The 27,812-nt window shown below is 60.3% G+C and overlaps 2 protein-coding genes and 1 non-coding gene across 21 annotated transcripts; 2 read left to right on the forward strand and 1 right to left on the reverse strand.

The window, feature by feature from the left end:
* The first annotated feature begins 612 nt into the window (after positions 1-612).
* On the forward strand, positions 613-15,128 carry PRRC2A (proline rich coiled-coil 2A). Of its 4 annotated transcripts, none has more exons than XM_075555357.1 (31): positions 613-792; positions 2,461-2,635; positions 3,128-3,305; positions 3,602-3,701; positions 3,795-3,867; positions 4,148-4,291; positions 4,469-4,620; positions 4,827-4,906; positions 5,045-5,187; positions 5,446-5,539; positions 5,623-5,839; positions 6,164-6,626; positions 7,065-7,255; positions 7,434-7,725; positions 8,047-8,260; positions 8,363-10,237; positions 10,562-10,830; positions 10,941-11,071; positions 11,423-11,552; positions 11,633-11,715; positions 12,083-12,316; positions 12,473-12,613; positions 12,739-12,810; positions 12,910-13,080; positions 13,311-13,393; positions 13,575-13,785; positions 13,874-13,972; positions 14,058-14,270; positions 14,401-14,495; positions 14,590-14,680; positions 14,801-15,128. In XM_075555357.1, the coding sequence occupies exons 2-31, from the start codon at positions 2,524-2,526 to the stop codon at positions 14,939-14,941; spliced, it is 6,492 nt and encodes a 2,163-aa protein (XP_075411472.1). In that variant the 5' UTR covers positions 613-792; positions 2,461-2,523; the 3' UTR covers positions 14,942-15,128. The 4 variants fall into 4 exon arrangements, with proteins under 4 accessions (XP_075411472.1, XP_075411473.1, XP_075411474.1 ...); XM_075555358.1 differs by having other exon boundaries at positions 10,944-11,071; XM_075555359.1 differs by lacking the exon at positions 13,874-13,972.
* LOC142454099 (small nucleolar RNA SNORA38) lies at positions 2,814-2,944 on the forward strand. Its single transcript, XR_012785626.1, has one exon. It is a non-coding gene; the product is annotated as a small nucleolar RNA SNORA38 (small nucleolar RNA).
* A 1,156-nt stretch (positions 15,129-16,284) lies between the features above and the next one.
* BAG6 (BAG cochaperone 6) lies at positions 16,285-27,800 on the reverse strand. Of its 16 annotated transcripts, none has more exons than XM_075555363.1 (26): positions 27,540-27,799; positions 26,719-26,839; positions 25,349-25,466; positions 25,036-25,235; positions 24,462-24,515; positions 24,190-24,264; positions 23,357-23,589; positions 22,785-22,914; positions 22,004-22,201; positions 21,603-21,861; positions 21,298-21,375; positions 21,079-21,186; positions 20,844-20,956; positions 20,677-20,761; positions 20,171-20,457; positions 19,329-19,608; positions 19,065-19,234; positions 18,872-18,925; positions 18,640-18,742; positions 18,428-18,552; positions 18,122-18,268; positions 17,978-18,037; positions 17,725-17,868; positions 17,522-17,629; positions 16,919-17,065; positions 16,285-16,470 (listed from the first exon to the last, which is right to left on the reverse strand). In XM_075555363.1, the coding sequence occupies exons 2-26, from the start codon at positions 26,824-26,826 to the stop codon at positions 16,375-16,377; spliced, it is 3,480 nt and encodes a 1,159-aa protein (XP_075411478.1). In that variant the 5' UTR covers positions 26,827-26,839; positions 27,540-27,799; the 3' UTR covers positions 16,285-16,374. The 16 variants fall into 16 exon arrangements, with proteins under 16 accessions (XP_075411478.1, XP_075411476.1, XP_075411477.1 ...); XM_075555361.1 differs by having other exon boundaries at positions 20,677-20,764; XM_075555362.1 differs by lacking the exon at positions 27,540-27,799 and adding an exon at positions 27,311-27,522 and having other exon boundaries at positions 20,677-20,764.
* Between the last annotated feature and the right edge of the window lie 12 nt (positions 27,801-27,812).

Genomic DNA, 27,812 nt, shown 5'->3' on the forward strand with positions numbered 1-27,812 from the left:
CCACCCCCCTCACACACACCACAACCATCCCCTACCCCCTCACACACACACCACGACCCCCTCCCGCCCCTGCCCCCTCACACACACACCACGACCCCCTCCCGCCCCTGCCCCCTCACACACACACCCCAAACTCTTCTGGGGTCCACGTAAGCTCCGCCCATCGGCTGATAATCCCTCCCGCCCCTGCCCCCGCTCCCGCTCCCTTCCACAGAAAGCGCCACGGATCCGGCACCGCTTCCTTCCACAGACGCCCTACGTCGCTCGGCTCCTAGCGTCCCACGAACGCCTGACGCACGCTCCGCCTCTTCCTCCCTCCCCAGTTCGTCGTGTAAATTCTGCGTCCCAACCGCCTGGCCGGCCGGCCCCACAGCCCCACCCCTCTTACGTCCCAACGGCCGACGCCGGAGGCCCGCCTCCTCAGCCAACCAGGGGCCTACAGCCTATAAGCCCCGCCTCCTTATGCAAATATCTCCCGCCTGCTCCGCACGCTCTGCCTTTTTTTAAAGACCGACAGCCTTGGCAGGGAAGAAGGCTAGGGGAGAACGTGCCCCGCCCTTTATGCAAATAGTGGGCGTGCCCACTCGCGGAGGGAGGCGGGAGGTGGGGGGGCGCTCCCGGGGGCGGCGGTTGCCCGGATGGGCCGTTAGTCGGAGCCCGGCCGCGGAGTGAGCGAGGGAGACGGGAGGAGCCGAACCCGGCGCCATCCGCCGCCATCCGCCCCCGCCCCACCGCCATCCCGTCCCGGGGAGCCCCTAGGCACCGGTCCCGGACCCCCGCGCACCCGGCCAGGTGAGTCTGGGTTAGCCGAGGGCGGACGCCCTTTTCCGGCGCGGGAGCGGCGGCGGCGGCGGCGGCAGCAGCGGCGGCGGCGGCGACGGCCGTGGGGGGAGGAGAAGCTGCCATTAGCCGCCGCCATTTTGTTCTCCTTCTGCCGGGGCCTGCCCGCCCCTCCCCCTCCGGTGCCCCCACCCCCAGGCCTGCACCCCCACCCCCAGCCCCTCGCTCACGGTTTATAACCTGCCTCTTCCCTTTCCACTCGGTTTCCTGGCTTCACGGGGCGACCCCAGGCCTGGGCTCGTAACCCCCACCCTCTGCCGCGCTCCAGGCCCCTCACTCCCTTCTGTGGGCTCCCTAGCCGGCCGCCGCCCCGTGAACCCGCTTCCCGGGGACCCCCCTTTCCTCCATATTGGACCCCCCTCCCATCACCAGGCTCCTCTTCCTGACGCCCCACTCGGCTTTTCTCCCCCCTCTTGCTTTCTGCATTCCTCAGTTTCCTCTCGACCTTTTCCGCCGTTCATATTGCCGCCTCCTTAGCTCGCAGTCCTGTGCCCCCGCCGCCCGGTCTCCTCCAGCTGCTCGCCATCCTTGGGCGCCCCGTCTTCCCTCTGCTCCCCTTGCCTTTTCCACTGTGCGGTTCCGCCGCCCCCCGTTCCCGGGGCCTCCCTCCACCCACACCTCCAAAGCACGCACCATCTTCTCGTCCTGACCTGGAGTTCACTCCTCTTTTTGTTGCTGTTCTTAGCCTTTTCCCTGGCTTGCCTCGGGATTTCCTCGACCCCCCCCCACCCGCTCCCCACTTTCCTTCTCTTTCGATTGCCCCCCCCCCAGCCCCGTAAACGAATGCGCATTCCCTCCACGCTGGACCGCAGCAGGGCATGGCTTTGGAAAACGGAGTTGTTGCTGCTCCGCGGCGTGGCCGTGGCCCGTGCTCACAGCGCGCCCACGGGTGGGGCGGCGGGTGGAGGCCACTCTGTGATGGCTTTTGTTTTTGTCAGCCCCACGGGAGTTAAGCCCGTGCATGCCGGTGTGTCACCTGGGACCGGACTTTTCCAGGGCCTGGGATGGGGCACCTTTGGGGAGGGGGGGGGATGAATCGTTCCAAATGCCTTGGGGTTCCGGAGCTAGGAGTGTGCAAAGCCCCAAGGGGGGGTTTCCCTGTCAGCCAGCAACTTCCCTTCCCTGCCTGCAGACCCTCCCCAGTTGGGGCTGGATGCTGCATGGTGTCGGCAGTCGGTGTCTCATAAATAAATCCGGGATTAAAAGTTCACGTCTTTAGTCGATGGAGTTGTGTGGCCTCGTGGTTTCTCTGGGGCTTCAGACTTGCCCCTGTCCTGATTTATCGGGGGTCCGTGAAGGGATTTGTGGGGGGCGAGAGCGAGCTAGGTTATATACTGCTTGCGGGGACAGTGCCGAGGTGGTTGCCCTTCATGGCCTGGCACAAAGCGGAGGACACTGGGTTTTTCTTGGGTTTCCTTGGCAAGAGGTCCCTGGGGAAGGGAGAGCATGGCATTTGAACTGTGTGGAAACCGAGTAGGTCGTGGTTGAAGTAGCAGGAGAGAGAGAACACCAAGGAACCCACCTATCTGGGCCGGTCCTGAGGGTGAGAGGGCACTACCTAGGATTCTGTTGGAGTCCTTTGAGCAGGTAGGGACTGAAGTGCTCTTCTCTGACTCACAGGCTCCGGCACGTTTTGGGGGAGGTGCCTGCAGGACCCAACGTACTCAATGAGCTTCCAGCGCAATGTCCGATCGCTCGGGGCCGACTGCCAAGGGGAAGGATGGAAAGAAGTATTCCTCGCTCAACCTGTTTGATACGTATAAGGGCAAGTCCTTAGAGGCCCAGAAACCCGCTGGTGAGGGCCCTGCGAAGATGCTTCTAATTACTGGTGTCTGCTAGGCATGAGTGGGGCATCCGTTGTAGAACTCTGAAAGGAGACAAGATTGTAGTAGAGATCCTGAAAGACCCAGGGGAGTACTGGAGACTCCCCGGTTTTACCTTGGGGGTGCTGGGCTCTGGGTGAATGCCAGCTGTCCTCCTACAAAGGCGTGTCTGTGGTTCCCTGTCCTTGGACACGTAAGAATTGGAGGCAAAGAAATGTGGATTTGGAGAAGTTTGGGGCCAGCTTGCTCCTCGCAGGCTCCAGCGCCCCCATCCCACACTGACTACGGCATCTCAGCCTTCCCGGTAGGCATGGTCAAAGGTAGGGGGGAGGGCTGACTTGTCCTAGAAGGCTGGAGTGAGTGGGTGATACGATCTTGAGGATGTGGGAACAGCACCTACGGTGGAGGGGGGCTGCCAGATTATCAGCAGGAGGCGTTTTTGACACGCTCCGCCTTTTCTCCAGTTGCCCCTCGCCATGGCCTGCAGAGTCTTGGAAAAGTTGCCATTGCCCGGCGCATGCCGCCCCCAGCCAACCTTCCGAGCCTGAAAGCCGAGAACAAAGGCAATGACCCCAACGTCTCACTAGTGCCGAAAGACGGGACAGGATGGGCAAGCAAACAGGAGCAGTCCGACCCCAAGAGGTAGACGGAACCCTGGGCTACCTAGCACGATGGGTCTTTTAATTTGGAACTTGAGGGTGAGTTGGGGCTTGGTGTCGGGTGCAGCTAAAAGAGAACCAGAGAGCCTTCTCTCACTGGTCCTGGGTCTTCCGTCATGTGACTGGGAGAAAGCACGAGGAAGGAGGACAGCCTGTGGAGGCGGGTATATTCAGTGGTAACGGAGGGGCCTGGTCTCAGTCCCCGCACTTGCACATGATGGAGAAGTAGGGGAGACCGCTCAGTCTCTGGTTAATCTTCCCATCCTACCATGCCCATAGTTCCGATGCCTCAACCGCTCAGCCGCCGGAATCGCAGCCACTGCCGGCTTCACAGACGCCTGCCTCCAACCAGCCGAAACGCCCCCCAGCAGCCCCCGAGGTACCTGGAGAACTGGCTGTGGTTGGAGGTGGCCTGGGAGGAGCTTAGTGCTTTGCCGCTCACCTCCCCACTCATTTCATCTTCACCTTCTAGAACGCTCCTTCGGTTCCAAGCGGGGTAAAGTCCTGGGCACAAGCCAGCGTCACCCATGGAGCACACGGAGATGGTGAGTGTAGGTCTCCTTGGGAAGGCTATTGTAGACACTGGGGGTCAGGAGCCCTGACGGTCTAGCCTTGGTGCTGCTGTGTCCTCATGTTGAGTTGGCTACCATGTTCCATTTTATTTGGCACATGAACGTGTTTAAAGTCTCAGATCATGAAGGGGTGTGTTGGGGCGGGGGGCGTCTGGGCTTGAAGGCAGGCTGCTGGTAGACCCTGGTACCTTATTTGCCTGTTCAATCCCTGTCCTCAGTAGACATGCTCCTCGTCTGTTCTGCACCCCAACAGGTGGAAGGGCATCAAGCCTACTGTCACGATTCTCTCGAGAGGAATTTCCGACCCTTCAGGCGGCTGGAGACCAGGACAAGGCTGCCAAGGAAAGGGAGTCTGCCGAACAGTTGTCTGGGCCCGGACCAAGCCTCCGCCCCCAAAGTAAGGGATGCTTTGGGGATCCAGACAGCTTAAACCGGTCTCTTATCTTTTACCTGAGTGTTCCCCTTAGCCTCTTTCAGAGCCGGGTGCTACCTCATTCGCTGGACTCATCTTTCTCAGCTGTGTTCACTTGTCCCAAATCACCTGTTTCTCTCCTCTTCCTTTTCTCAATTACAGATTCTACTACGTGGAGGGACGGAGGTGGGCGTGGCCCTGATGAGCTGGAGGGCCCGGACTCCAAACTTCATCATGGCCATGACCCCCGGGGGGGGCTGCAGCCTTCGGGCCCACCCCAGTTCCCTCCCTACCGCGGGATGATGCCGCCCTTCGTGAGTTTGAACCTCTTACTGTTGGCGTGACTGATGTGGAAGCTGGAGTGTAGGGACCAGGCCCTCGCCCTTGGGGAGTCATGGGGACATTGGGGACTGGGCGTTTCGGGGGGAGAGAGGGGGTGGGAAGGATGGGGTGGGGCCTAGGGAGCTGGCGTGTGACTTGACTGATGGCTCTGAGCACCTGCTATTGGGTCTCTTTGCAGATGTATCCCCCATACCTCCCTTTCCCTCCGCCCTATGGACCCCAGGGGCCTTACCGATACCCTCCTCCTGATGGGCCCAGGTGAGCCAGCCGCATCTGGGATTGCTTACCGGCAGGGAGACCTGTTGAGGGAAGACTGTTTCCCCGCTGGGCGGCCACTTGGACACATTGCCGCGTAGCGTGTGTTTGCAAGATTATTGTTCTCGTTTCTCTCCCTAGCCGTTTTCCTCGGGTGGCAGGCCCCCGGGGCTCCGGGCCACCGATGCGCCTGGTGGAGCCTGTGGGCCGACCTTCCATTCTGAAGGAGGATAACCTTAAAGAGTTTGACCAGTTGGACCAGGAAAATGATGATGGTTGGGCAGGTAAGTGGGTGCTGCGAGCCAGGAGTGTCAGTCTCAGCGGGCAGAGGTGGTGTGGGAGCACTTGCCAGAAAGGGCAGGTGAGAACCTTGCAGGGAAACCAGGCCTGGCAAAGTGATGGCCAGTAGGAAGGGGGAGATGGCTGGCTTTGGGGTAGCGTTGCCCGCTGCACATACACACCACCCGGGTCCCAGGAAGATCGCCTGAGGGAAGAAAGGAAAACTTGCTCCTGTTGTTTACCTTCCCTTTCCTTCCCTTCAGGGGCCCATGAGGAGGTGGACTACACTGAAAAGCTCAAGTTCAGCGATGAGGAAGACGGGCGGGACTCCGATGAGGAGGGGGGAGCTGAGGGCCAGTGAGTAAGGCCCAGACGGGGAGAGGAGGGTGCTCAGTTCTTCAGGGACATGCTTTTTAATGCCCCTGTTGGTTTGCTCACAGCAAGGAATCTCAATCAGTTGCTGGTGAGGAACGGCCCCCTGAAGCAGATGGCAAAAAGGGCAACTCCCCCGGCAGCGAACCGCCCCCTCCCAAGACGGCCTGGGCAGAGACCTCTCGGCCGCCAGAGACAGAGCCGGGGCCTCCTGCCCCAAAGCTTCCCCCACCCCCACCTCACAGGGGCCCCACTGGGAACTGGGGCACCCCTGGGGACTACCCAGTGAGTGTCTGCAATGAGGGTTGAGAGGGTCACTTGTGGGTGTGGCTGGCAGCTGGCTGCATAGTTGCAGCGTGTAGTGCCGAGGAGGCTGGAGGGTGGGCCGCGGCTGTGGAGCTTTGTGCAAAGGTGGGCATGACATTGAGAGTCAGCTGAAAGAAGCGCTAGGGAGAGAGTTGACCAATCCAGGAGGGGATGAGTTTGGCCCTCCCCAGAAAGGCCACCAACTGGAGGCCTGGTCCCACAGCTCTAGGCTGTTGGTTGGTGTGTGGAAAGTGGTGGGAACACAAAATGACTGGTGGCCCTACCTGACCTGCCTATTGACAGGATCGTGGGGGCCCTCCCTGCAAGCCGCCTGCACCTGAAGACGAGGATGAGGCTTGGCGGCAGCGGCGGAAGCAGTCGTCATCTGAGATCTCCTTGGCTGTGGAGCGGGCGCGGCGGCGGCGCGAGGAAGAGGAACGCCGCATGCAGGAGGAGCGCAGGGCAGCCTGTGCTGAGAAGCTCAAGCGGCTGGATGAGAAGTTTGGGGCACCTGACAAACGGCTCAAGGCAGAGCCTGCTGCCCCACCTGCTCCCCCTCCACCACCTGTAGTCCTCAAAGAAGCCCCTACACCTCCAGCTCCAATGCCGGCACCAGCCCCAACGCCAGAGAAAGAACCTGAAGAGCCAGCACAGGCCCCTCCTGCCCAGCCCACCCCCACTCCAGGTGTGGCTCCAGCCCCCACCCTTGGGAGCAGTGGTGGCAGTACCAGTAGCACCAGCAGTGGCAGCTTTGAAGCCAGCCCAGGTATGGAGATGAGGACGGGCCAGATGGCTCCTCGGGGGGGGGGGGGGGGGAGAGTAAATGAAGACAAGGGTGTCGGTTTGGGTGATGGCTTTTGTTGGTTTGCTTGTTTGTCTGTCTGAATGGTAATTGACACACTTCAAGTATCGGAGAAGAAAGGTTCTGTTTCCTGGGTTCCAGAGAGCTCCTTTCCATAGGCCTGGGTGGTACAGATAATGCCTGGGGTTAGTTTGTGTGGGTGGCTTTGTAGGAAGGTGTTGCCACCGCTGTCAGCTCTTGAGTGACCTTGACGTGCTTTTATGGGTCCGAACCAGGAGCAGGGCTGGTTCTTTGCTCTTCCAAGAGGGAGGGAGCTAGAGGTGAGAGCCAAGCTGCTCGGGGAGTCACGGGGTGCTTTGGATAGACTAGGTCAACCTGAGTGTGTTCTTTTTTGTAATACAGTGGAGCCCCAGGTGCCCTCAGAAGAGAGTCCTGAGCCACCAGAAGAAGTTCCTCCTCCCGCTGCACCACCAGCCCCAAAGGTGGAACCCACGAGTGATGGGGCTGGACCCGCTCGGCAGCCCCCCAGCCAGGGTTTGGGCTACCCCAAGTATCAGAAGTCCTTGCCTCCTCGCTTCCAACGACAGCAGCAGGTGGGCAAGTGGAGTCCCAGGACTTGCCTCCAAAGAGCTGCCTCTCACTGCCCTTGCCTTGCCCAGTCCCTGCGCTCGCTCCACCCCGCGTGCCGCTGTGTCGGTTGAGGGTTTGTCCTGTTTGCGTGCGGCTTCGTTGGGCCGGCAGCACTCCTCCCATCTCCTCTTTGTTCTCCAGGAGCAGCTCCTGAAGCAGCAGCAACAGTGGCAGCAGCACCAACAGGGCTCGGTGCCGCCCGCACCAGTCCCCCCGTCACCACCACAGCCTGTGACCATGGGGGCTGTGACAGCTCCGCAGGCCCCACCACCACCCCCCAAGGCCTTGTACCCAGGTGCTCTGGGCCGGCCCCCGCCCATGCCCCCCATGAACTTTGATCCCCGTTGGATGATGATTCCTCCCTACGTGGATCCCCGGCTCCTCCAGGGCCGGCCTCCTCTCGACTTCTACCCTCCTGGCGTGCATCCCTCCAGTAAGAACCCCTCAGCCCTGTGAGATGGGAGAGGGGAGTCTGACCACCAGTGAAGTGGGGAGGGCATATGCTGAGTCGTACTGAGCTGGCTCTTCATCAGGGGAAAGAGCTGAAGGGGCAGAGTGTGCGGCAGGGCTTAATGCCCCAGATCTGTTTGTAGGGAAAGCAAGTGCATAACCCTGCAGTAACAGAGCAGACAAGATTCCGTTAATAGCGGGCAGGAGTGGGGGGACGGAGGGATCCGACCTGACAGGGTGATGCGTTTTGGGCTAGAGATATAGAAAAGCGTTACAGACATTTTCCCTGTTTTTTCCCCCTAAGGCCTAGTTCCCCGGGAGCGCTCAGATAGTGGGGGTTCAAGCTCAGAGCCGTTTGAACGTCATGCACCCTCTCTCCTCCGGGAGCGGGGGACCCCACCAGTGGATCCGAAGTTGGCCTGGGTCGGAGATGTCTTTGCCACCACGCCTACCACAGATCCCCGCCCGTTGACCTCCCCTCTGCGCCAGCCTCCTGAGGAGGATGACAAAGTCGTGAGGTGAGTGGATGGCGGGCTGGCCCCGGGGGGGGGGGGCGTCCTGTCTTCTCTCCCCATCGTCCCTCTCCCAGGGTGACTACTGCCATTCTTTCTCTCCTTCAGGAGTGAAACTCCTCCGGTACCTCCCCCACCACCCTATCTGGCCAACTACCCAGGCTTCCCTGAGAATGGAGCCCCCGGACCCACGGCCCCCCGCTGCCCCCTGGAGGAGCCAGCTGCCCCAGGGCCCCGGCCACTTCCTTGGCCTGCAGGCAGTGAGGAGGCAACCAAGATACAAGCCCCACCGCCCAAGAAGGAGCCCTCAAAGGAGGAAGCAGCACCGTTGGCAGGACCAGAAGGGGGCCGAAAGCCCTCCCGTGGGGCTGCAGGAGGCAGCCAAGGCGGCCCACCGCCGCCACGGAGAGAGACCCGCACAGAGACCCGGTGGGGCCCTCGCCCGGGCAGCAGTCGTCGGGGAGTCCCTGCTGAGGAGCCGGGGGCCCCGCCCCGCCGAGCGGGGCCCATAAAGAAGCCCCTGCCACCTGCAAAGGCTGAAGAGCTGCCTCCCAAGCCCATCGAGCAGGGGGAGGAAACCCCCAAAGTCCCGAAGCCAGACCCACTCAAGGCGGCCAAGGGGAAGGTGGGAGGAGGCTCCAAGGAGCCCCCACCTAGTGGGAATATCTCCCCTGCTCCCCGCCTCCGTGGAGACTACTATGAAAGGGTGGGCCCGGCCTCCTGCCGGGGACGGGGCCGAGGCGAGTACTTTGCCCGTGGCAGGGGTTTCCGGGGGACCTACGGCGGGCGGGGGCGCGGGGCCCGGAGCCGGGAGTTCCGCAGTTACCGAGAGTTCCGAGGAGACGATGGACGAGGGGGCGGGTTGGGGGGCCCAAACCACCCGGCTGCTCCCCGGGGCCGCACTGCCAGCGAGACCCGGAGCGAGGGCTCCGAGTATGAAGAAATCCCCAAGCGACGCCGCCAGCGGGGCTCTGAAACAGGCAGTGAGACCCACGAGAGCGACCTGGCCCCCTCAGACAAGGAGGCCCCTCCGCCCAAAGAGGGAGGCCTTCCTCAGCCCCCTCTCGCCGCTCCTCAACTAGCAGGGCCCCCCCTTTCACCGGCCCCTGCTCGTTTCTCCACGGCCCGCGGCGGGCGAGTCTTCACTCCCCGGGGAGTGCCGTCCCGCCGGGGCCGAGGGGGTGGGCGGCCCCCCCCTGCTGTTTGCCCGAGCTGGAGCCCGCAGACCAAGCCCCTGGCCCCCAAGAAACCGCCCTCAGGCCCTTTGCTTCCAAGCAAGGAGCCTTTGAAGGAGAAGCTCATGCCAGGGCCTCTATCCCCCCTGGCCCGGGGAGGCTGCAGTGGAGGTGGCAGCGTGGGCATGGGTGTGGAAGACGGCGAGCGGCCCCGACGGAGGCGGCACGGGAGGGCGCAGCAACAGGACAAGCCACCTCGTTTCCGGAGGCTGAAACAGGAACGGGAGAACGCCGCCCGGGGTGCTGAGGGCAAGCCGGGGCCTCTGCCCGTGTCCACCTCTGCACCAGGGCCTGAAGAAGCCCTGGCCACAGGAGCAGCACCCCTGCCCCCGCCACGTCGGGCTGCCGCCAAGTCTCCTGACCTCTCAAACCAGAACTCCGACCAAGCAAATGAGGAGTGGGAGACGGCATCGGAGAGCAGCGACTTTGCTAGTGAGCGTCGGGACAAGGAGGCGCCCCCGCCAGTGCTGCTGACACCCAAGGCTGTGGGAGCCGCTGGGGGCAGTGGAGGTGGCGCTGGACCTGGTGTTGGGAGCATGCCCCGTGGAGACCTGAGCCAGAGAGCCAAGGACTTGAGCAAGCGTAGCTTTTCCAGTCAGCGGCCAGGCATGGAGCGGCAGAACCGGCGTCCGGGCCCAGGGGGCAAGACGGGCAGCAACAGCGGTGGAGGAGGTGGCGGGGGCCCTGGGGGCAGGACCGGCCCAGGACGAGGGGACAAGAGGAGCTGGCCCTCGCCTAAGAACCGAAGGTGTGTGGGAAGAGGCCGCTAAGAGGATTCTTAGGGGTTAAAAAATTGGGACGGGGCGGAACTGGTGTTATGGGGGAAGGGGGGTTGTAATTGGGCAGGGGCTTGAGATCCAAGGACCAGTGAGTTGCCCGTGCCCAAGTCAAGTAGTAAGAAAAGGCCTAACTGTCATCACGACCATCACCCACACGCCCTGTTCCCTGCTGTCCATGGTGCTTTTGACAGAAATGGGACAGTTTGGAAGGGGAGGAGGAAGACTAAAATGCATGATTTGGAGAGGAAGGGTGGTTTGGGTGAATACTGGAGCTGGTGCCTTGTTCTCTACAGCCGTCCTCCTGAGGAGCGGCCCCCTGGGCTTGCTCTGCCTCCCCCGCCCCCCAGCAGCTCAGCTGTCTTCCGCCTGGACCGAGTGATCCACAGCAACCCTGCTGGCATCCAGCAGGCTCTGGCCCAGCTCAGCAACCGCCAGGGAAGTGCCGCTGCAGGAGGGCACCCGAGGCCCAAGCCTGGGCCTCCCCAAGCCCCTCAGGGCTCTTCCCCGAGGCCGGCAACCCAGTACGACCCCCAGAGGGCCAGCAGCGATGGTGGTAGTGCTGGTGAGTTGAGGTCTGTCCGAGTGCCGGAGGCAGGGCTCTGGCAAGCTAGGCAAGGGTGGGACACGGTGGGCAGTGGCGCGAGCCGCTTGCTGACGCACTCATTCTCCCAGAAGCCCACTTCGAGGAGCCAGGGCCAGTGGTGAGAGGGTTGGACGGGACTCCTGGAGACTCAACCGGGCTTACTCCCTTCCCCACCAAACGGCGGGAGCGGCCTCCCAGGAAAGCGGAGCTGATACAGGAGGTGAGGCCAGAGGCTGAGGTGGGGTGTGTCACCGCTCTGGTCCCTGGCTACCTTTCCTGCGGTCACTGTGCTCTCGCCTGAATCCTCGCTCTCTAGCTGACGGGGGCTTTTGTAAAGAGCCCAGCGGTGCGATATTTGACGTGTTGAAAGGGGGGAGAGACGGGGCTTTCTGCTCCCGTAAGGAGGAGCTCTCAGAAACTCGGGCCGTTGTACCGTGTCCTGCACACTCGGTGCCGTCACACATCACGTGTGGCCCGTCCTTTGTTCCCACCTTGTGCTGCCGTCCCAGCTCCTAGAAGCCCCAGTTCTAACCTAGTTCATGTTTGGGCCCTGGCTTTTCTGAATCTATAGGAATCCTTGCCGCCACCTCCCAGCTCTGGATTCTTGGGCCCTAAGCTTGAGGGCCCAGCTCCTCGGGGAGAGTCAAGAGCTACCAGCACGGAGGCCTTGACCCCTCACATCTGGAATCGTTTACATACTGGTGAGTGAAACTGAGCAATGCCCGGTGGGGAGGTCAGCGCGTGAGGTGGGCTGTGGGCCCTCTCACACTCTCCCCTTCAGCCACCAGTCGGAAGAGTTACCGCCCTGGCGTGGAGCCCTGGATGGAGCCCCTGAGCCCTTTTGAGGACGTAGCTGGCACCGAGGTGGGTGCACCGGGAGGGAGTGGCTGCCTTCCGCTCTGCCTGCCTGGGGCTGCACAGAGGGGCTGCCCTCTCCTGGGGCCCCTCTCTCTTGAGTTTGTCTGCTGCAGCAGTTCTCAACCTGTGGGTCACGACCCCTTTGGGGGATGTCAAGCGGGCCCTTTCACAGGGGTCGCCTGATTTCTAACAGTAGCAAAATTAATTATGAAGTCACAAGGAAAATGCTTTTCCGGGCGAGCTGTGTGCCAGGGCCGTGGCCTGAGGAAGGTGGAGAACCACCGCTCTGTTGCATGCGGGTGGGACAGGTGTGAGTGCTCTTCACCCAGGCTGAACCTCTCCTCCTCCTCCTCTCCCCCCCCCCCTCTGTCAGATGAGTCAGTCTGACAGTGGGGTAGACCTGAGTGGGGATTCTCAGGTGTCATCAGGTCCCTGCAGCCAGCGAAGTTCCCCTGATGGAGGACTCAAGGGGGCAGCAGAGGGGCCCCCCAAACGGCCTGGAGGCCCCTCACCCCTGAATGCCGTTTCTGGTGAGGGTCCACCTAGCTCTGAGCCCTCTGAGCCTCCTAGGAGACGGCCACCTGCCCCCCGCGGCGGGGAAAGAAAGGTAAAAGACCAAGAAAAGAAGGGGAGGAGTGTTTCCAGATTTGGGGCTGTTGACCCTTGTTGTTTGTGCTTCCCTGCACCCGCCTCTTCTGGGGGAGCCCCTACTTTGGCTTCATTCTCCCTCCCCTAACTCGCCTCCCTGCCTTCCACCGCCCAGGAGCTGCCCCGGGAGCAACCTCTGCCCCCTGGCCCTATTGGCACAGAGCGATCACTGCGTGCTGACCGAGGCCCTGAGCCTGGCCCCCTCCGCCCCTCCCAGCGGCCTGGGCCCCCCGTCCAGTTTGGCACCAGTGACAAGGTATGCATAGGCTGGATCTGTGGATGTTGGGGGTTGGGTGAAGAATGGGGAGGACTAGAGGCTGGACACGGGACATGGTCTTGGGTCGTGGAACTACATCCTGCACCCCATTCGCGTGCCTGCAGGACGCAGACTTGTGCCTCGTGGTGGGGGACAGCTTAGAAGCAGAGGAGGAGCTAACAGCATCAGCCACTGAGGTGAGCAGGGGCATGCAAGTTGATGCCAAGGTCTCGGCCTTGTGGAGCCGGTGGGTGCTGGGACTGACGTGGAGGCCTGACTGGGCGTCTCCTTCCCAGGCCATCCCCCTGTCCCGAGACTGGGAGCTGCGCCCCAGCACTGCTGCCTCTGCGGAGCCACGGTCCAAGCCCCCGGGCTCTGGGCACTGTGGCGGCCCAGAGCCCAGCTCCTCAGGCCCGCGCCTCTACCCCGAGGTCTTCTATGGCAGCCCTGGGCCTCCTGGTTCTCAGGTAGGCCTGCTTCCATCCTGTGGGACTTTGAACGGGGTCATCCATTTCTCCCTGCTGCCTCATAATTAAAGCCTTTTCAAGTTATGCCGCTTTGGAAGTACCGCCACCCCACCCCCCCTTTGTTCTATCACCCCTCTTTCTCCTCCGTGCTTTGGTTCCAGCCGTTTGGGGAGGCCGAGCTTTTCCTCACCCGACAAAGCACTCTTCCAGCCTGCCTCTTCTCTTAACAGGTGTCTGGGGGAGCCACGGACTCTCAGTTACATCCTAACCATGGGGGCTTCCGCCCTGGGACCCCCTCAGTGCACCCTTACAGGTAAAGGACGCTGTGGTGTGGGGACGTTTGGGTCGCGGACATCAGGCTGAGGCGAGAGCAACTAGTGTACCAGCTTTTGTCCCGAGCACTCACTTGGACTACGGTGGGAAAGGGTCTTGCCTCCAAGTCTTTGTCAGCTGACTAGCATCCCCCCCACCCCACCCCCTTTCCTGTTTTTCAGGTCACAGCCCCTGTACTTACCCCCAGGCCCAGCCCCTCCCTCAGCATTGCTCTCTGGGGTGGCCCTGAAGGGCCAGTTTCTGGATTTCTCAGCATTGCAAGCAACAGACCTGGGGAAGTTGCCGGCCGGAGGGGTGCTCTATCCGCCCCCTTCCTTTCTCTATTCGCCAGCTTTCTGCCCTAGCCCTCTGCCAGAGCCACCCTTGCTGCAGGTAAGAGGCGGGCAAGCTGCTCGGGTTAGAGAGCTGGGAGGAGAACGCTTGTCGGGGGAGTTGATGTGTGCCTCTTGTTGCCCAACAGGTACGCCAGGATCTGCCATCCCCTTCGGACTTTTACTCTACTCCTCTGCAGCCTGGTGGCCAAAATGGCTTCCTTCCCTCGGGGGCACCTGCTCAGCAGGTGCCTGTTCGTTCCCACTTCCCCTTGAACCTTGTACCGGGGCTGGCTCTCCTCTCTTGCCCACACGGCCAATGTCTCTCTGCAGGTGCTGCTCCCCGTGCTGGACTCACAGCTGCCTGTGATGAACTTCGGCTCTCTGCCGCCAGCACCACCTCCTGCCCCCCCGTCCCTCTCTCTCCTACCTATGGGCCCAGCTTTGCAGCCCCCCAGCCTGGCTGTGCGGCCTCCACCTGCTCCCGCTACCAGGGTGCTGCCTTCACCTGCCAGGCCCTTCCCTGCTAGCTTGGGGCGAGCAGAGGTAAGGTAAACAAACTGAGGTCTAGGGGCCAGGCCTTGCAGAGTTTTCCCTAAATCAGAGTCGAGTCGGGGGCAGCCTGGTGTGACGGGCATGGCATGAGGCTCATGATTCTTCTTTCCTTTCGTGCTAGCTGCACCCAGTGGAACTGAAGCCGTTCCAGGATTATCGAAAAGTGAACAGCAGCCTTGGTGGGCCTGGGTCTTCACGGACTCCCCCAGCTGGAAGGTGAGAGATGGCAGCACCATCCCCAAGGACTCCACGGGTCTCGGAACCAGAGGGCCAGAGCCGAGGCTTCCCGTCAACTTCCTTCCTCCCTTAGGTCCTTTTCGGGCCTGAATTCCCGTCTCAAGGCCCAGCCTTCCACCTACAGCGGCGTCTTCCGCACCCAGCGCATCGACCTCTACCAGCAGGTAACTGAGGCCACCACCCAGCTACCCACCCTCCATCTAAATTCAGGGCTCAACACCGGAGTTCGTGCCGTGCCCTCCCAGGATAAAGTTCACTTCCACTGGTCCCACCCTCCCCTCCAGGCCTCTCCCCCAGATGCCCTGCGCTGGATGCCGAAGCCTTGGGAGCGGACAGGGCCACCACCTCGAGAAGGGCCCCCTCGACGGGCAGAGGACCCTGGTTCCCGAGGGGACAAGGACCCCGGGTTGCCCCCACCCCGCTGAGGGGGGAGTTCCCCCTAACCCCCTCGCCCCTGGGGCTTGTATATAGATTATAAATATATAAGGGGGAAAGGGTGGGTGGGGAGGGCCTGTGGGGCTGGGGCCTCGCTTCCCCTCCTCCCCCTTCCCCTGCTCCCCCATCCCTGGGGCCGTTTGTTAAAAAAGAATAATAAAAGGATTAAAAAAACAATTTCTAAAATGATTTGGGCAGTAGAGGGGTTGGTGCTTCCCTTGATTACACCATTACTGCCTGGTTAGCTGTTTTAACAAAGAGCTGCCATTGAGCCAGTGTCGGCGCATAGTAACCCTGTAGGACAGAGCAGAAAGGCCCCCCCTCCGTTTTTCTGACTCGAACTCTCAGGGGACTAGGAAGCCCAGTCCTGCCTTTGTTGTCCCAAGGAGCAGCCAGTGGTTCCGACTGCTGACCTTGCAGTCATAATCCCTGTGCTCCTTCCACACTGCCTGGAAATGTAAATCTGCATCTGAGCCACCTCATGGGTTGGAAACCAGGCAAATGGCACTTGCATCTGCCAACGCTAGAGGCCAGGTGATGGTGCCCGGCACGGTGGGCAGTTCAGCCATCTTGCCGGCTGTTCAGCCGTAAGCCGTCCATCTTGCCGGTGGGGGTTTCCACCACACATCATTCCTCCTAAACGTCTGCGTGGCTGCAGTACTGCTTCCTGGTCTCTGGCCACGTCAGTCCAGCATGGCATAAAGGGGTAGAGCAAACGGGGCCAGTTCACAGACCCGCTGGAGGGCCAGACTAGTTTAAGAAACTACTGAACAAATGCCGTGCGCACTGCCCATATCATCCGGCTGGCTGCATGTGGGCTGTAGCTGGAGGACCCTCAGAGCGGCAGGAACGTGGGGCAGGTGTTTTAACAGCCTGTAGGACAGGGTGGCCGTTACGAGCACGTGGCTGGTGAACTGCCTGAAGGGAACCTACCAGGTCCAGGGGCAAGGTGCTTTTGCGATAGAGTTCCTGAAATGAAGCCCAGCTATCCAAACCTTAGCACATCTGAAGGGGTTCCCAAAAAGTTCATGGGGAAAGCCAAGACAGAGAACTTTCCCACAGTAGCGCTTCAGTGCTTTAAGTCCTTTCTGCAATCTCATGTGACGGAGCTGCTCCCCCCCCCCCCCCCGAGTTTTCCAGACCAATCTCTGAGAGCATGTTGCCTTGTCCTTTACACCAAACCACTGGCTTCAGCTGGCAGCCACGGTGCATCTAGATTGGGTTCCTGAGGCCTACGAACTTGAAGAACAAGTTCATACACGGTATTCAAGGGCTTGGACTACTTGATGAACTACAATCAGAAGGGGGGGAGGGGGAATTAGAAGACCAAGGAGCCAGGAAAATCCGACTTTTATTTCTTAAATACTGTGAAGGAAACGGGGAGAAACGGTCCCCTGATGAGGTGGGGCCACAGAGCAAAGAGCTAGGGGTCATCGGCAAAGGCCCGGTGGGCATTGGGGAAACGCTGGGGGCTGTAGTTGGGGTCCTCCTGCAGCCGCTTTTGTATATCAGACCGGAGCTACGGGGAGAGAGCGCGAGCAGACAATGAAGCCCTTTGGTCCCAAGTACACAGGCCATCCCTCAGGACCCAACACCAACCAGCCACACGCTGTGAGAGCCCCAAAAGCTTCACTGGGTCTTCCCAATGCCACCCGGAAAAACAGCAGCGAGCAGTAGCCCCACCCCTGCCCCAACCCCAAGGCTGAGGTCCTCTCTGACAAATGCAAACTCGCTGACCCCACGACAATTCTGACTCCGGCAGTCCCGCAGGACCGAGTCAAACTGCGGGTCCGAGGCCACATGGCAAACAGGAGCAGAGCGCCGCCTCCCCTTTGGTCCTCACAGCAGCTGGTTTCAGTGGCCAGCAACCCGCTGTGCCACCAACCAGGGCTCCTCGAAAGGGAAAGGGGACCCTAGCCCAGCCCCTCCCACTAGACCATCCCTATTCTGCTTCAAGATGGGGGCACCTGCTGCCTGTAGCTCTCCTGAACCTCTGGTGCCTCCAGGTCCCGGCTCAGGCTCTCTGGGCTCGTCAGGGGCCGAGCTCCGGCTGCCTTAGCTGCCCGGCTCACGGCCTCTGAGAGAAGCAGCTGGGGGCCCTCACCCTGCATCGTCTGGGGGGGACAGGGAATTGGGGAGGGAAAAGAGGATCACCAGTCAGATCCAATGCCACCACCCAGCTCACCCTTCTCCATGAGTCAACCACTGTCTCCATGCTAACAGAGAGCAGAGAACCCACAGCCTTCCTACTACTTTTTGGCTTCGGCCCAATCACGTGTGAACTCGCTTTGCCAAATATAATGGGATGGGCCCAAGCCATCCAGGAATCAGAGAAGCCTGCCTTAAAGAACAGGGGCCCAGGTAACCCGTGGGTCAGGCCCTGCTGTGGGACGAAGCCACCGACAGCCCCTGTGGGGAGGCAAGAGCCTTCCATCTGAGGCCCAGAAAGGTGTTCTCGTCAATTCAAGGGGACTGAAGGAGGTGGCGGGCCTTCCGGTTCTAAGCAGTTTGTGTGTAAACAGGACAGGGAAATTCAGACATAGAGCTCCTCAGGGAAGAGGCAAACCCACCTTGCGTCTCTTGGCAGGCATACCGCTGAGGTAGGCGTCACTCAGGGGCGGCTGCGGTTTCACCTTCCGTTGGCTCTGAATGTCCTGCTGGATGATAGGGACCCATTCCTGGGGAGGCAAACAAGGTGACATGAGGCTGCAGGGGTTCCCACCCCTCAGGTGCCTCGACCCACCGCCAGGTGAGCGTCCCTCGTGGTGCTTACTGGGGGGACTGCAGCTGCCCAAGGTTCTGTATCAGCTGAAGCTCCATCTTGCTCATCTCGGGAGCCCCCCTCAGGAGCTGGGGGTGGGCCTCGGGACATGGCTTCTTCTGCTGTTGTTCCCGGGGCTGGGGAAGCGTTCTCCCGCTGGCAGACAAAGCAGAAAGACCCCCGCCTTCAGAATCTGAGCCCCGCTCCTGTCAGCTTTCCCTTGCTCGCCACATGACTGTCCCCTCAACTCCTTCCTCCCTGGTACCTGGGGTTCAGGGGACGTTCTCTCTGCTCCCTGGACTTCCATTGGCTCCTCAGGAAGCGCCTGTGGGATTGGAAAGGCACTTGGGTCACTCTAGTTCCCGCAAGCCCTCTGACCCCACAGCCCCCCATCAGGTCCCTTACGTACCTGGGGTGGATCACCAACTCTACGGACGTATCTCAGGATGGCGTCAGGGCCTACAGGCATGTGTTCTAGTACCACCTGAAGCCGCAGTCCCATCATCGTGGTCAGCCAGCTCACCAAAGACGGATTCACCCCACGCGACATGCGGCGCTGAGGGAAAGCAAACGGGCCGGTCCCATCAACAAAACCCCCATGAGCCTCTGAACGCTAGCTCCCGGGTAGAGGCGGGAAATGAAAACCGCAGGATGCTGAAGAGAATGGAGACCCAGGGAATGTAAAGGCTGGGAAGCAGGGCTTGGTCGTGCTTACAATTCGGCCATTGATAACAGCAGCCAGCTCCATCTGCTGTCCCCCCAAGCAGTGCAGGTTCAGGGCCAGGCATTCAAACAGGCCCTGGTTACACAACTCCAGCAGCCGGGCTCCAAATCCACTGTCTGTGGGCAAGCCAGGGGGGGTGAGGGTGGACTCCGCAGGCTAGCATGCCCAGCCCCACCATCCCTGCCCGGGCCTGGCACCCTGACCTGCGCAGTGCAGCACGTGGGCAGCAATGCTATTAAACTGCTCTTGGAGAAATTCCAGGTTTGTCCGAATGATGTCCACGCCTGGCTGGACCTCCACCAGAGACTGTGACACAAGACACACAGAGAACCCCGAATCAGGACGCTTAGACAGCAGGCAACAAGGAGAAGGCAGTGTGAACTAGCAGACGTCCTAAGGGGCGGGAGAGGGCAGGGCAGAGGCAGGGACACTCACAAAACTCTCCCGCACGTATTCTTCTAGCCCGTTGATCAGCGTGTGGGTTGCCGTCTACCAGGAGAACAACACTGGGTTAGACAGTTCCCTGCCGCTATCCCGCTGGGTGGGGCTTAGCTGTCCAGCTTCAGCTGGCAGAGCAGAGTCAGGAGGGCAGGGGGGGGCGGCTCTGGCACCCAGGGCCTTCATTTACCCGGATGTTACCAGGTGTGGGGTCCTGGCCACCCAGGTAGTGCTGGTGGAAAAAGGCTCGCAGCTGGGGCTGGAGCCGCTGAAGGGGCTGGAAATGTCCATGGAGCAGCATCACCACGTCCACCATGGAGAAGTTCTGGCACAGGAGCGAGAGCAGAGCCCCAAAGAATCCTGGGGGCAGGGCAGCAGTTAGTTGGAGCCCTGACCACCTTCGGGCCTCACCCATCTTGGGCACCCCCACTTAGAAAAGACCAGCGGGTCTCACCGAGGGCCCCATCCGCCCCAGGCTCAAAGATGTTGCTGGAGCCACTGAGGCGCTGTATGAAGGCTGCGATGCTCTCACTGCTACCGGCCCTCGCGCCCAAGGAGCCCAGCAGGGAGCTCAGCACACCCTGCACCACCGACGTGAAGAACTCTGGGGGCAGGCTCTCGGGACCCAGGCCTCCAGGGCTCCCCGCGCCTCCAGGAGGGGACCCCGGAGGGGGAGAAGCCTGCTGCTCCGGGGCAGGGGGTGGCGGTGGGGGTGGCGCGGCCGTCTGAGTTGCCTGGCAAGCAGAGAAGCGATACAACAGGTGAGGTGAGACTAGGGACAAGGGCAGCAAACGGAGTCGGGCGGACATACACACACCAATTTCAGGGAAGGGTGTGAGTCAGGCTCTGGTCTTTACTCTGCGAAATTACTCAGGGTTCCATGGGAGGTTTCGGCTGAGTCATCTCCTCTCCCTTTCTGAACGTTAAGTCAGGAACTACTTACTATCTTCTCTCTACACCTCGTTTTCTGCTCTTCAAACCAGGGCAGGGGGGAGAGCCAAGGAACACCCAGTAATCCACTCCCACTCTGTACCCCCCAGGGAGCTAGCCCAGGGTCGATCAGGCCTGTCACTCATGACAACCTTGAAATGATTCGAGAGCCATAAATAGATCCTCATCAACAAACTAAATCGCTATGATCTGAATAGCATCCTTCACAGTTCTATTTCACTTCAAAGCCACAAGCAAGCATCCAGAGCTTATGGCGGTTTGCCGACCCCTGAGCTAGAAGGCAGGCCCACAGCCTGGCTGTACTCAGAGAGAAAGGCCGAGGGGCAGGCTTATCTGGGCCTTCACCTGCAAGAAGTCAGTCATGCCCTGGAGGAAGGCCGGAACCCCAGGCATAGCTACAGTGATGGTGGGGGACGACGCCATGCCAGGCGCTCCAGCCCCAGGCCCCGCTGGTGCCAGGAGGTTCCCCAGGAGCTGGGACAGCTGAAGGTCGGCCGTGGAGGGTTGTGGGGGTGGAGGCTGGGCAGGCCCGCCTGGGGCAGGGCCAGCGGTGGTGGCCGTGTTGGTGGTGCCGGCACTGGCAGAGGCAGTGGCAGGGGCTGGAGGTGAAGCCATCCCCGGGCTCCCTTGAGCTGTGGGGACCCAAAGGGACAAAGTTGACATATGAAGAACAACAAGATGCCACCCCAGCTCCCCGCACCCCCCAATTACAGCCTTTCCAGCGGGAACGCACACACACACACAAAGCACTCCCCAGGAGAAGCCTGGAGCACCAGCAGGCCCGCTGGGGAGGGAGGGAGGGCCCAAACCACAGGACATTTCGTCAGGGTGAAGTGACAAAGGAGACTCACCCACAAGGACGGGCTGCATGAGAAGCTGCCCTACGAGGCCGCTCACCATCTGGGCCAAGGAGGCGTTGGTGCCCAGCCCGGCACCCTGCTGGGAAGGGCAGCTAACATCAGTCCTGCCCTTGTCACCAGTAGGCAGGAGTCTCTCTCAGCCCTCCTCACCTACTCACCAGAGTGCCAGAGACTGGGGGCCCCCCCGGGTGAGAAGGACGAGCCTGTGGAGGGGTGGGCCGGGCAATCACCACCCGGGTAGGAGCTGTTGGAAAACCTGGCACTTGCTGTCCTGTGGATGACAGAGGGGAGAGACCAGAGAAAGCTGAGAGCCAGGCTCCAGCCCACCAGCCGATGGCACCCGCCACCTTGGATGGTGACCCTCCTCCCAGGCCGCCCCTGTCAGGTCATTACCTGTGGCCGCGGAGGCAACAGCTGCCACCATGGCCTGATGAGTGATCTGGTGGGCGACGGCGTGCATGAACTCAGGGGGCAGGGAGGGCAGCTGGATGAGGGTGGAGCCTGGGGGGTGGGTCTGATGTAGCTTTGAACCTGGACCCCCTTCAACCCACCCACTCGGCCCTGCCCCTTGTCTACCAAGAGCTTAACCGACTCTGATGCCCTCATTCTTACCCAGGGTTTGGCCGTGACCAGGGGGTCCAAGAGGGCCAGCAGGAGCACTCGGAACCCCACCAGGCTGCGTGGCAGAATCTGGAACGAGAGACAGAGAGTGGTCCCGTCAGCCTGGCGAGGCCATCCTCGGAGCTCAGCCAGCCAGCTTCGGAGACCTGTTCTCCCTCGTGTCTTTACCACGGACACCAACTCCTCGGGTCCCTGGCCCCGCACACAGGTGCTGCTCCCCGGGCTGCCAATGCCAGTTGTGGCCCGTCTCCTCGCCCTCCCCTCCCTGCAGCCCTCCTGGCTGGCCCTGCACTCACCCTGAATGTTCATGTGCATCATCACCACGGGCTCCACGCTCTGGTGGGAAATGCGGATGACCCTCGGGTGGCTGGCGGTTGGGGGCGGTGCTGGTCCCGGCCCCGGGGGGGGAGCCCCCTCAGTGGAGGACTCAGCAGTGGTAGAGGAGGGAGCCATCGACGAGGCCTGCCCAGGACCTGGGGGAGGTGCCTCCGCACTGGCAGCCGGGGGGGGCCGAGTCCCATTCCCCGTCATGGTCACAGTGGTGCCAACATTGATCTGGAGACAGATGGACAGGTAGCAGTGACAAAGCCTCAGAGCCTACTCTTGATTCACCTCTGAGGACCCCTACGCTCCAGCAAGTCTCCAGCCCTCCTATCAGTCTGCAAACTCCAACACTCCCACCCCGCTCCCCGCCCACCTGGATGGGAATGGCCGCCTGCTGGAGCACCATAGGGGTGGTGTAGTGGGACATGGGCCGGACCACATGTAGGTGCCGTGGGGGGGCGCAGGCCAGGTTGCAGCGCAGGTCCGACAGCGCCACGAAGGTGTTGCCCAGCAGCCGCAGGCTCTCCGCCACCAGGTTGACCAAGCGCTGGTCCTCCTCTCGGCCTTCGTGCTGCAGCCGGGGAACAGTGCGGATCAGCCGGGCACCCGCCTCCCCAACCAAGGACCACTACCTTCCCAGGAGGCCACGCCCCTAAATGGCAGCCACGGGCTTGTCTGTAAAGTTGGCTTTATAGGCTTCAAAACTCGACTCTTGAAGCAAACCCACCAGCGAATCAAGCCAAGGTTCAGAGTCTAGCTTCCTCCCCAAGTTTCCCCCCCCCCCCCATTTACTTGGGGGAACAGGGTTCTAAGGATCACATCCCCTTCCTGGGAAGGGCAGAGATGACTGGCTTACGATCTAGAGCAGGTGTCCTCAAACTGCGGCCCGCCGAGAACATTCATCCGGCCTGCCGGGCGTTTGTTTGTGCCCCGTTTGGTTTTTTACTTCAAAATAAAATGTGCAGTGTGCATAGGAATTTGTTCACGATTTTTTTTTTAACTATAGTCCGGCCCTCCAACGGGTCCGAGGGACAGTAAACTGGCCCCCCGTTTTAAATTTGAGGACCCCTGATCTAGAGATAAGTCGTTTCATGACAGACCGTGGGGGGGGGGCGGATTTCTGTTCAGGGGGCGACTCAGGGGTGAGGGCTCACGTTGTTGTTATAGTCCGTGGTGGCGGCAGCACCCAGCACCTCATAGTAGCGCTGCAGGAAGGGCTGGAGGCGGCTCTCCAGCCGCTGCAGCTCCTGGAGCACCTCGACGTATTCCGCAGGAGAAGGGTGGCTGCAGGCAACCCCGAGACACAGTGAGCACCCCGCTTCCCTCGGGCCTCCCAGCTGACTGACCCAAACCTCTCCTAGACTCAGAGAGCTTGTTGTGCTTGTCTCACTCTGCCCCCTAACACCCACACAGGAATAGGGGGAGAGGGAAAGAAACTGCATCCCGCTCCCCACTGGCTCATCCCTGTCCTCACAAGTGTCAGACACTCAACAGGAAAAAGAGGTGGAGCCATGTGGACTAGGGCAGCAGGCTAAGGAGGCACCAGGAGGCTCTCCCTGTGCTGGGGAGAGCAGGAACTCTGTTCAGCTGCCAGTCCTACCGCTGCGCCTAACAAAGCGCCCCCATGCCCCCAACAGCTAGCCAGCCACAGGAGTACGACTGACCACCACACCATCGGCCCTCCCATCATAATCACACCGCCCCAAGAGTGCCCTGTGTCCCTTACTTGGGTGCATTTGTCTCTGGTGCAGGCGTCAGTCCCGAAGGGGACGGACCAGCAGAAGGGGCAGGCTCCGGGCTCTGAGATGGGGCGTGCTCCTCGACCTCTTCCGCCGCCATAGGCTCCCGAGGAGGGGCTTCACTTTCCTCCGCGTCTGTTGTCTGGGAGCTCAAGGCTGCTGGCTCAGGGGCGGCCGTCGGCGTCTGGGGAGGCGGCTGGGCTTGAGGGGCCCCTCGACACTGAAGGCAAGAGAGTCAAGACACCAACGTGGGACCACTGCAGAACATTCCTTGGGTGAGCGTACCCAAAGTAGGCTGCCTAGGGGCAGGCTTCACATGGACATCTAAGCCCTTCACCCCCCACCCCACCCCCGGCCTTAAGGAAAAGACTTGCACCAATCAGGTGCCTGAAGCATGCTTGTAATATCTGCAAATGAACTGCCAGCCAAGAGCAGAGCTTGTGAACTCCCTCTCCAGGAGACGGGACGGGACGGAAAGGCGTCAGGTTGTGGCTGCATTATGAACTCGCAGAGTTTTGCTATCAGACATAATTAAGAACTTTTAAAATGTGGAAACCTTTTGTCCTACAAAGAAGAGATGCATGAGAATTATCTAGTCTGAAACAGACTTCCTACACAGCAGTTACCAAGAGGATCAGCAGGGACAAGAGAGCCTCCCAAAGTTACTTTCCCTGCTTGACAGAATGAAGACTGCCGACAGAGAGCCCAGCTCAGGGAGGCAGAATCCTGTGGACAGAGCCAGTCACACCCCCACACCCAGGCTGAGAGAAGGGACAGTGCAGAGATAAGACAGCGATACAAGCCAGCCCTGCCCACTCACCTCCATCCGGGACAACAGGGTCTGTATGTCCCTGATCATGTGCTGAGCCATTACCAGCCGTACCCGTGGTTCACTCTACGGAAAAAGAGAAGGGTCAATGAGAGCCAGATTGAGATGAAGTCATAAGCTCCACCGCGCTCACAAACCCCCACCCCCATCCCCCGCCTACTCCAGCAGGATCCAGCCCTCTCCTTAGCCTAGCCAGGTTCACCCCACCTCAAGGCCTCCTTCTCCCAGATCCCCTTCCCTGACCCTCCCAGGCCCCGGGATACCTGAATTGGGGCCTGTTCCATGTTGATGTGAACATCCACAGCAGAGCCGTCACTCTGGGGAAAGGGCGAGGGAAGTTGCTCTGGGAGAAGCCGGACTCTGGTCCCCACACTTCCAGCTCATTCTCTGGAGGCCAACAACCACCCCACCCCTCCACCCCGGGACCTCCCAGTTCAATTCAGACAAAGCCACCTGTTTAAGAGCTCTCTGCGAGGGGGAGAGGGTGGGGGGAGGACCTGATGCGGAGGGCTTAAGTGGAGAGCAAATGCTTTGAAAATGATGAGGGCAGGGAATGTACGGATGTGCTTTATACAATTGATGTACGTATATGTATGGATTGTGATAAGAGTTGTATGAGTCCCTAATAAAATGTAAAAAAAAAAAGAAAGAAAATGATTAGGGCAAAGAATGTACACATGTGCTTTATACAATTGATGTATGTATATGTATGAATTGTGATAAGAGTTGTATGAGCCCCTAATGTTTTTTTTTAAAAAAGCCAAAAAAAGCTCTCTGCTACCACAAACACGATTCACCTTTACCCACAAAAACCCTCCCGTGGGAACATAAACTTACAGGAAGATTGAAGGTTCCAACCATGACATAGCTGTTGGCATTCCGGTCATGAACTGAGGCCCCAGTACCCCGAGTACCAGGCTGGGGTCCCCCACCATGGGTAGTTGAAGGAGACCCGGTCCCAGAAGATGCTCCAGATGAAGGGAGCTGAGTCTGAGGAGGAGCCCGTTCCACCAAATGAATAACCTTTCCTCCAACATCTGGAGGGGGAAGAGAAGACACAGATGCACACCTAAATATCATACGATCAGATAAATGCAGGGACACCCCCCCCCCCCCAGCCACGCCTTGGCCTCTGGCCTGCCACGCTTACTGTATTCCTGGAGCGTCTTATCGTCCTGCAGCACACGCCCCTGGTAGATGAGCCTTTGCTTCTCGGACGGGATGCTAACAGAGGCGGCAATGTGCTCCTTAAACTCCTTCACGTTCATCTGCAAGCAGAGACACGGACAGGACTTCAGAAGGGAGGAAGGTGGAAGCACAGAGGCTCACAGTAGTGAGGGTTAAAAGCCATCATAAAATCACTACCCAGCTGTCTCAGCTGTGAGTTACTGTGCAACGGCTGAGAAATTATCTGTCAGGACACCGACAGTAAACGCCGGGAACCTCATATTGTAGACCCAGAAGAGCTTCAAAACAAAAAACAAGCTAAAAATAGAAAAGCTAAGGCACACTGCTTTCTCATTCTACACTGGACTCCCAAGGGGGCGCGTTCCTCAAGCTACCACAGCAAACGCCCTTCTCCACGCGCAAAGTTACACCAGGGGTTTGCTCACTACTCAAAAGACCCCACTGCCACTGTGTCAGCTTCAACGCACAGCCCTATCATAAGCCAACTCCCTGCCAAGCAGCCCTTGCTGACCAGGTGCCCCTACAGGTCAGGGTAGAACTACCTGCCCCTGGGACTTGCCAACACCAACTCTTGGCGGGATTATACAGTCCTGTCTTCCGAACTGCTGACCTTGTAGCTAGAATCCAACTCCTAACCACTACACCACCATGGCTCTCAAGTCATGACAAAAGACAAGCGAGACAACTCCAGGGTGAGCCAGAAAGCCAACAAGCGAAGGGGAAGAAAAGGTTGCTGAGATAAACCTTTGTGGTTTTCTTTAACATGACGTGTTTAAAAACACCCAGGGACCAACCTGCTCACAATGTTGTCTCTAAGATAACCGTATCCACGGTATTATACGCAAAGAAATTAAAAATCAGTCGCATATGTCAGCAATTCCACTCAGCACACAGTCAATTGGGGCTCTATTTCCATGATGAATTCTGCTTTCTGGTCTTAATAAGGTAGTATAGGACCTGGCCAATTCCTCTGTCTTCAAGACACGCTGTGTTTCAGACTTGTGTGTTATTTTTCTCCCCCAGAGTTGGAGCCATGCCTGCCTGGCCCTCTGGGCCTATAATGATAGCATGCTGAAGTCTCCTTCCTCTGTAATTCCCCTCGGCAGTGAGTTCTAGACAGGTGGGAGCTCAGGAGAAAAATCTCCCTTACTCATCCGAAATACCATCACCTCCTCAACCAACAGGGACAAACATCAGAATGAGCCGGTGGGAGAATCTAAACAAACACATCAATGCGGAAAATAAGCTGGGCCAGCAACTCCGCCTCCTGCCTCGAGTTACGGAGCCTGCAACAGAAAGAGGGTCTCCCAAAGTAGTGGGGGGGGGTCTCACCTGCGCCCCCACAATAAAGGTCCGCGTCTGAGAGTCCAGGGTCTTCACCAGCACCTCCAGGCTGTCAGGCTCCTCCATAGTGGTACTGCTACTATCACTGGGCTCCATGGCGGACAGCTCGCTAAGGAAGAAGCGGGGGAGGGGGGACGGAGGAGGGTCTGTCTGCGTCGCCCGGGCAGTCTATGTCGCCGGAGGCTTGAGTGCCCCGTCCCAATACCTAAAAAGTTTCTCCCGCAGAAGCACACGCACTCACACCCGCCCCCATCGCCCGTTCTGCTTCCTGGGGCAGCAAGAGCGCAACACAAAGGGCAACACGATCGACTCCCGGGGAGCTGGAGGGCAGGGGAAGGTGGGAGGGGCTCTACGATGCCAATCACAATCCGAGAGGGCTGGTCAGATTAGGAAGCGGAGAAGTCAGAACGAAACCGGTGTCACCACCGGCCTCCACAGGACCAGGGCCCCAGGGATCGGCAAGCCCTGGGGCACTGCAAGGGCCTGGGGGTCGCGTCCGAGACGGTGGAGACAGTGGCTTCGCGCACGCGCGCCACGCCCATCGAACCCGCCTAAGTCACGGCCGAAGCCTGACACTTACGGGGGAGGGGGGACGGGGGGGCGGGACCGGCTAGCCGACTGCCCCGGCCTTCCCTCGGTGATCAGCAGAGCGGCGCAATCAGCTCAGAGCGAGATGCGCGCGCGCGCACGCACACACACACACACACACACACGTGTGTGTATATATATACATACACACGAGCGCACAAAAATCACACACACACACACACACACGACCCGCGGCTCCACCCCCGACTCCCCCACGCTACCGTCACTTCCGGTCTCCTCCAACCTGCCACCGACGGCCACTTCCGTTTCCCCGATCGTATTTGGGGACCGCGAGGCGGTACTTCCGGCTGCCCCAGGCCCCCAAGTTTTCCTTTCGTGGGGCACGAGGAAGTCCGCAGCCCCCGACGGTGTGAATCCCTGGGGGCGAGACGGGCCGGGGCCGGCCTAGATGGGAGGGAGCCGAGCACCCTGAGGAGCCGCCGCCGCCGCCGCCGCCGCCGCCCGGGGGACCGTACTGCGCCTGCGCGGGCTGC

Source organism: Tenrec ecaudatus, chromosome 7 (genome assembly GCF_050624435.1).
Source record: "Tenrec ecaudatus isolate mTenEca1 chromosome 7, mTenEca1.hap1, whole genome shotgun sequence".
NCBI lineage: Eukaryota > Metazoa > Chordata > Mammalia > Afrosoricida > Tenrecidae > Tenrec > Tenrec ecaudatus.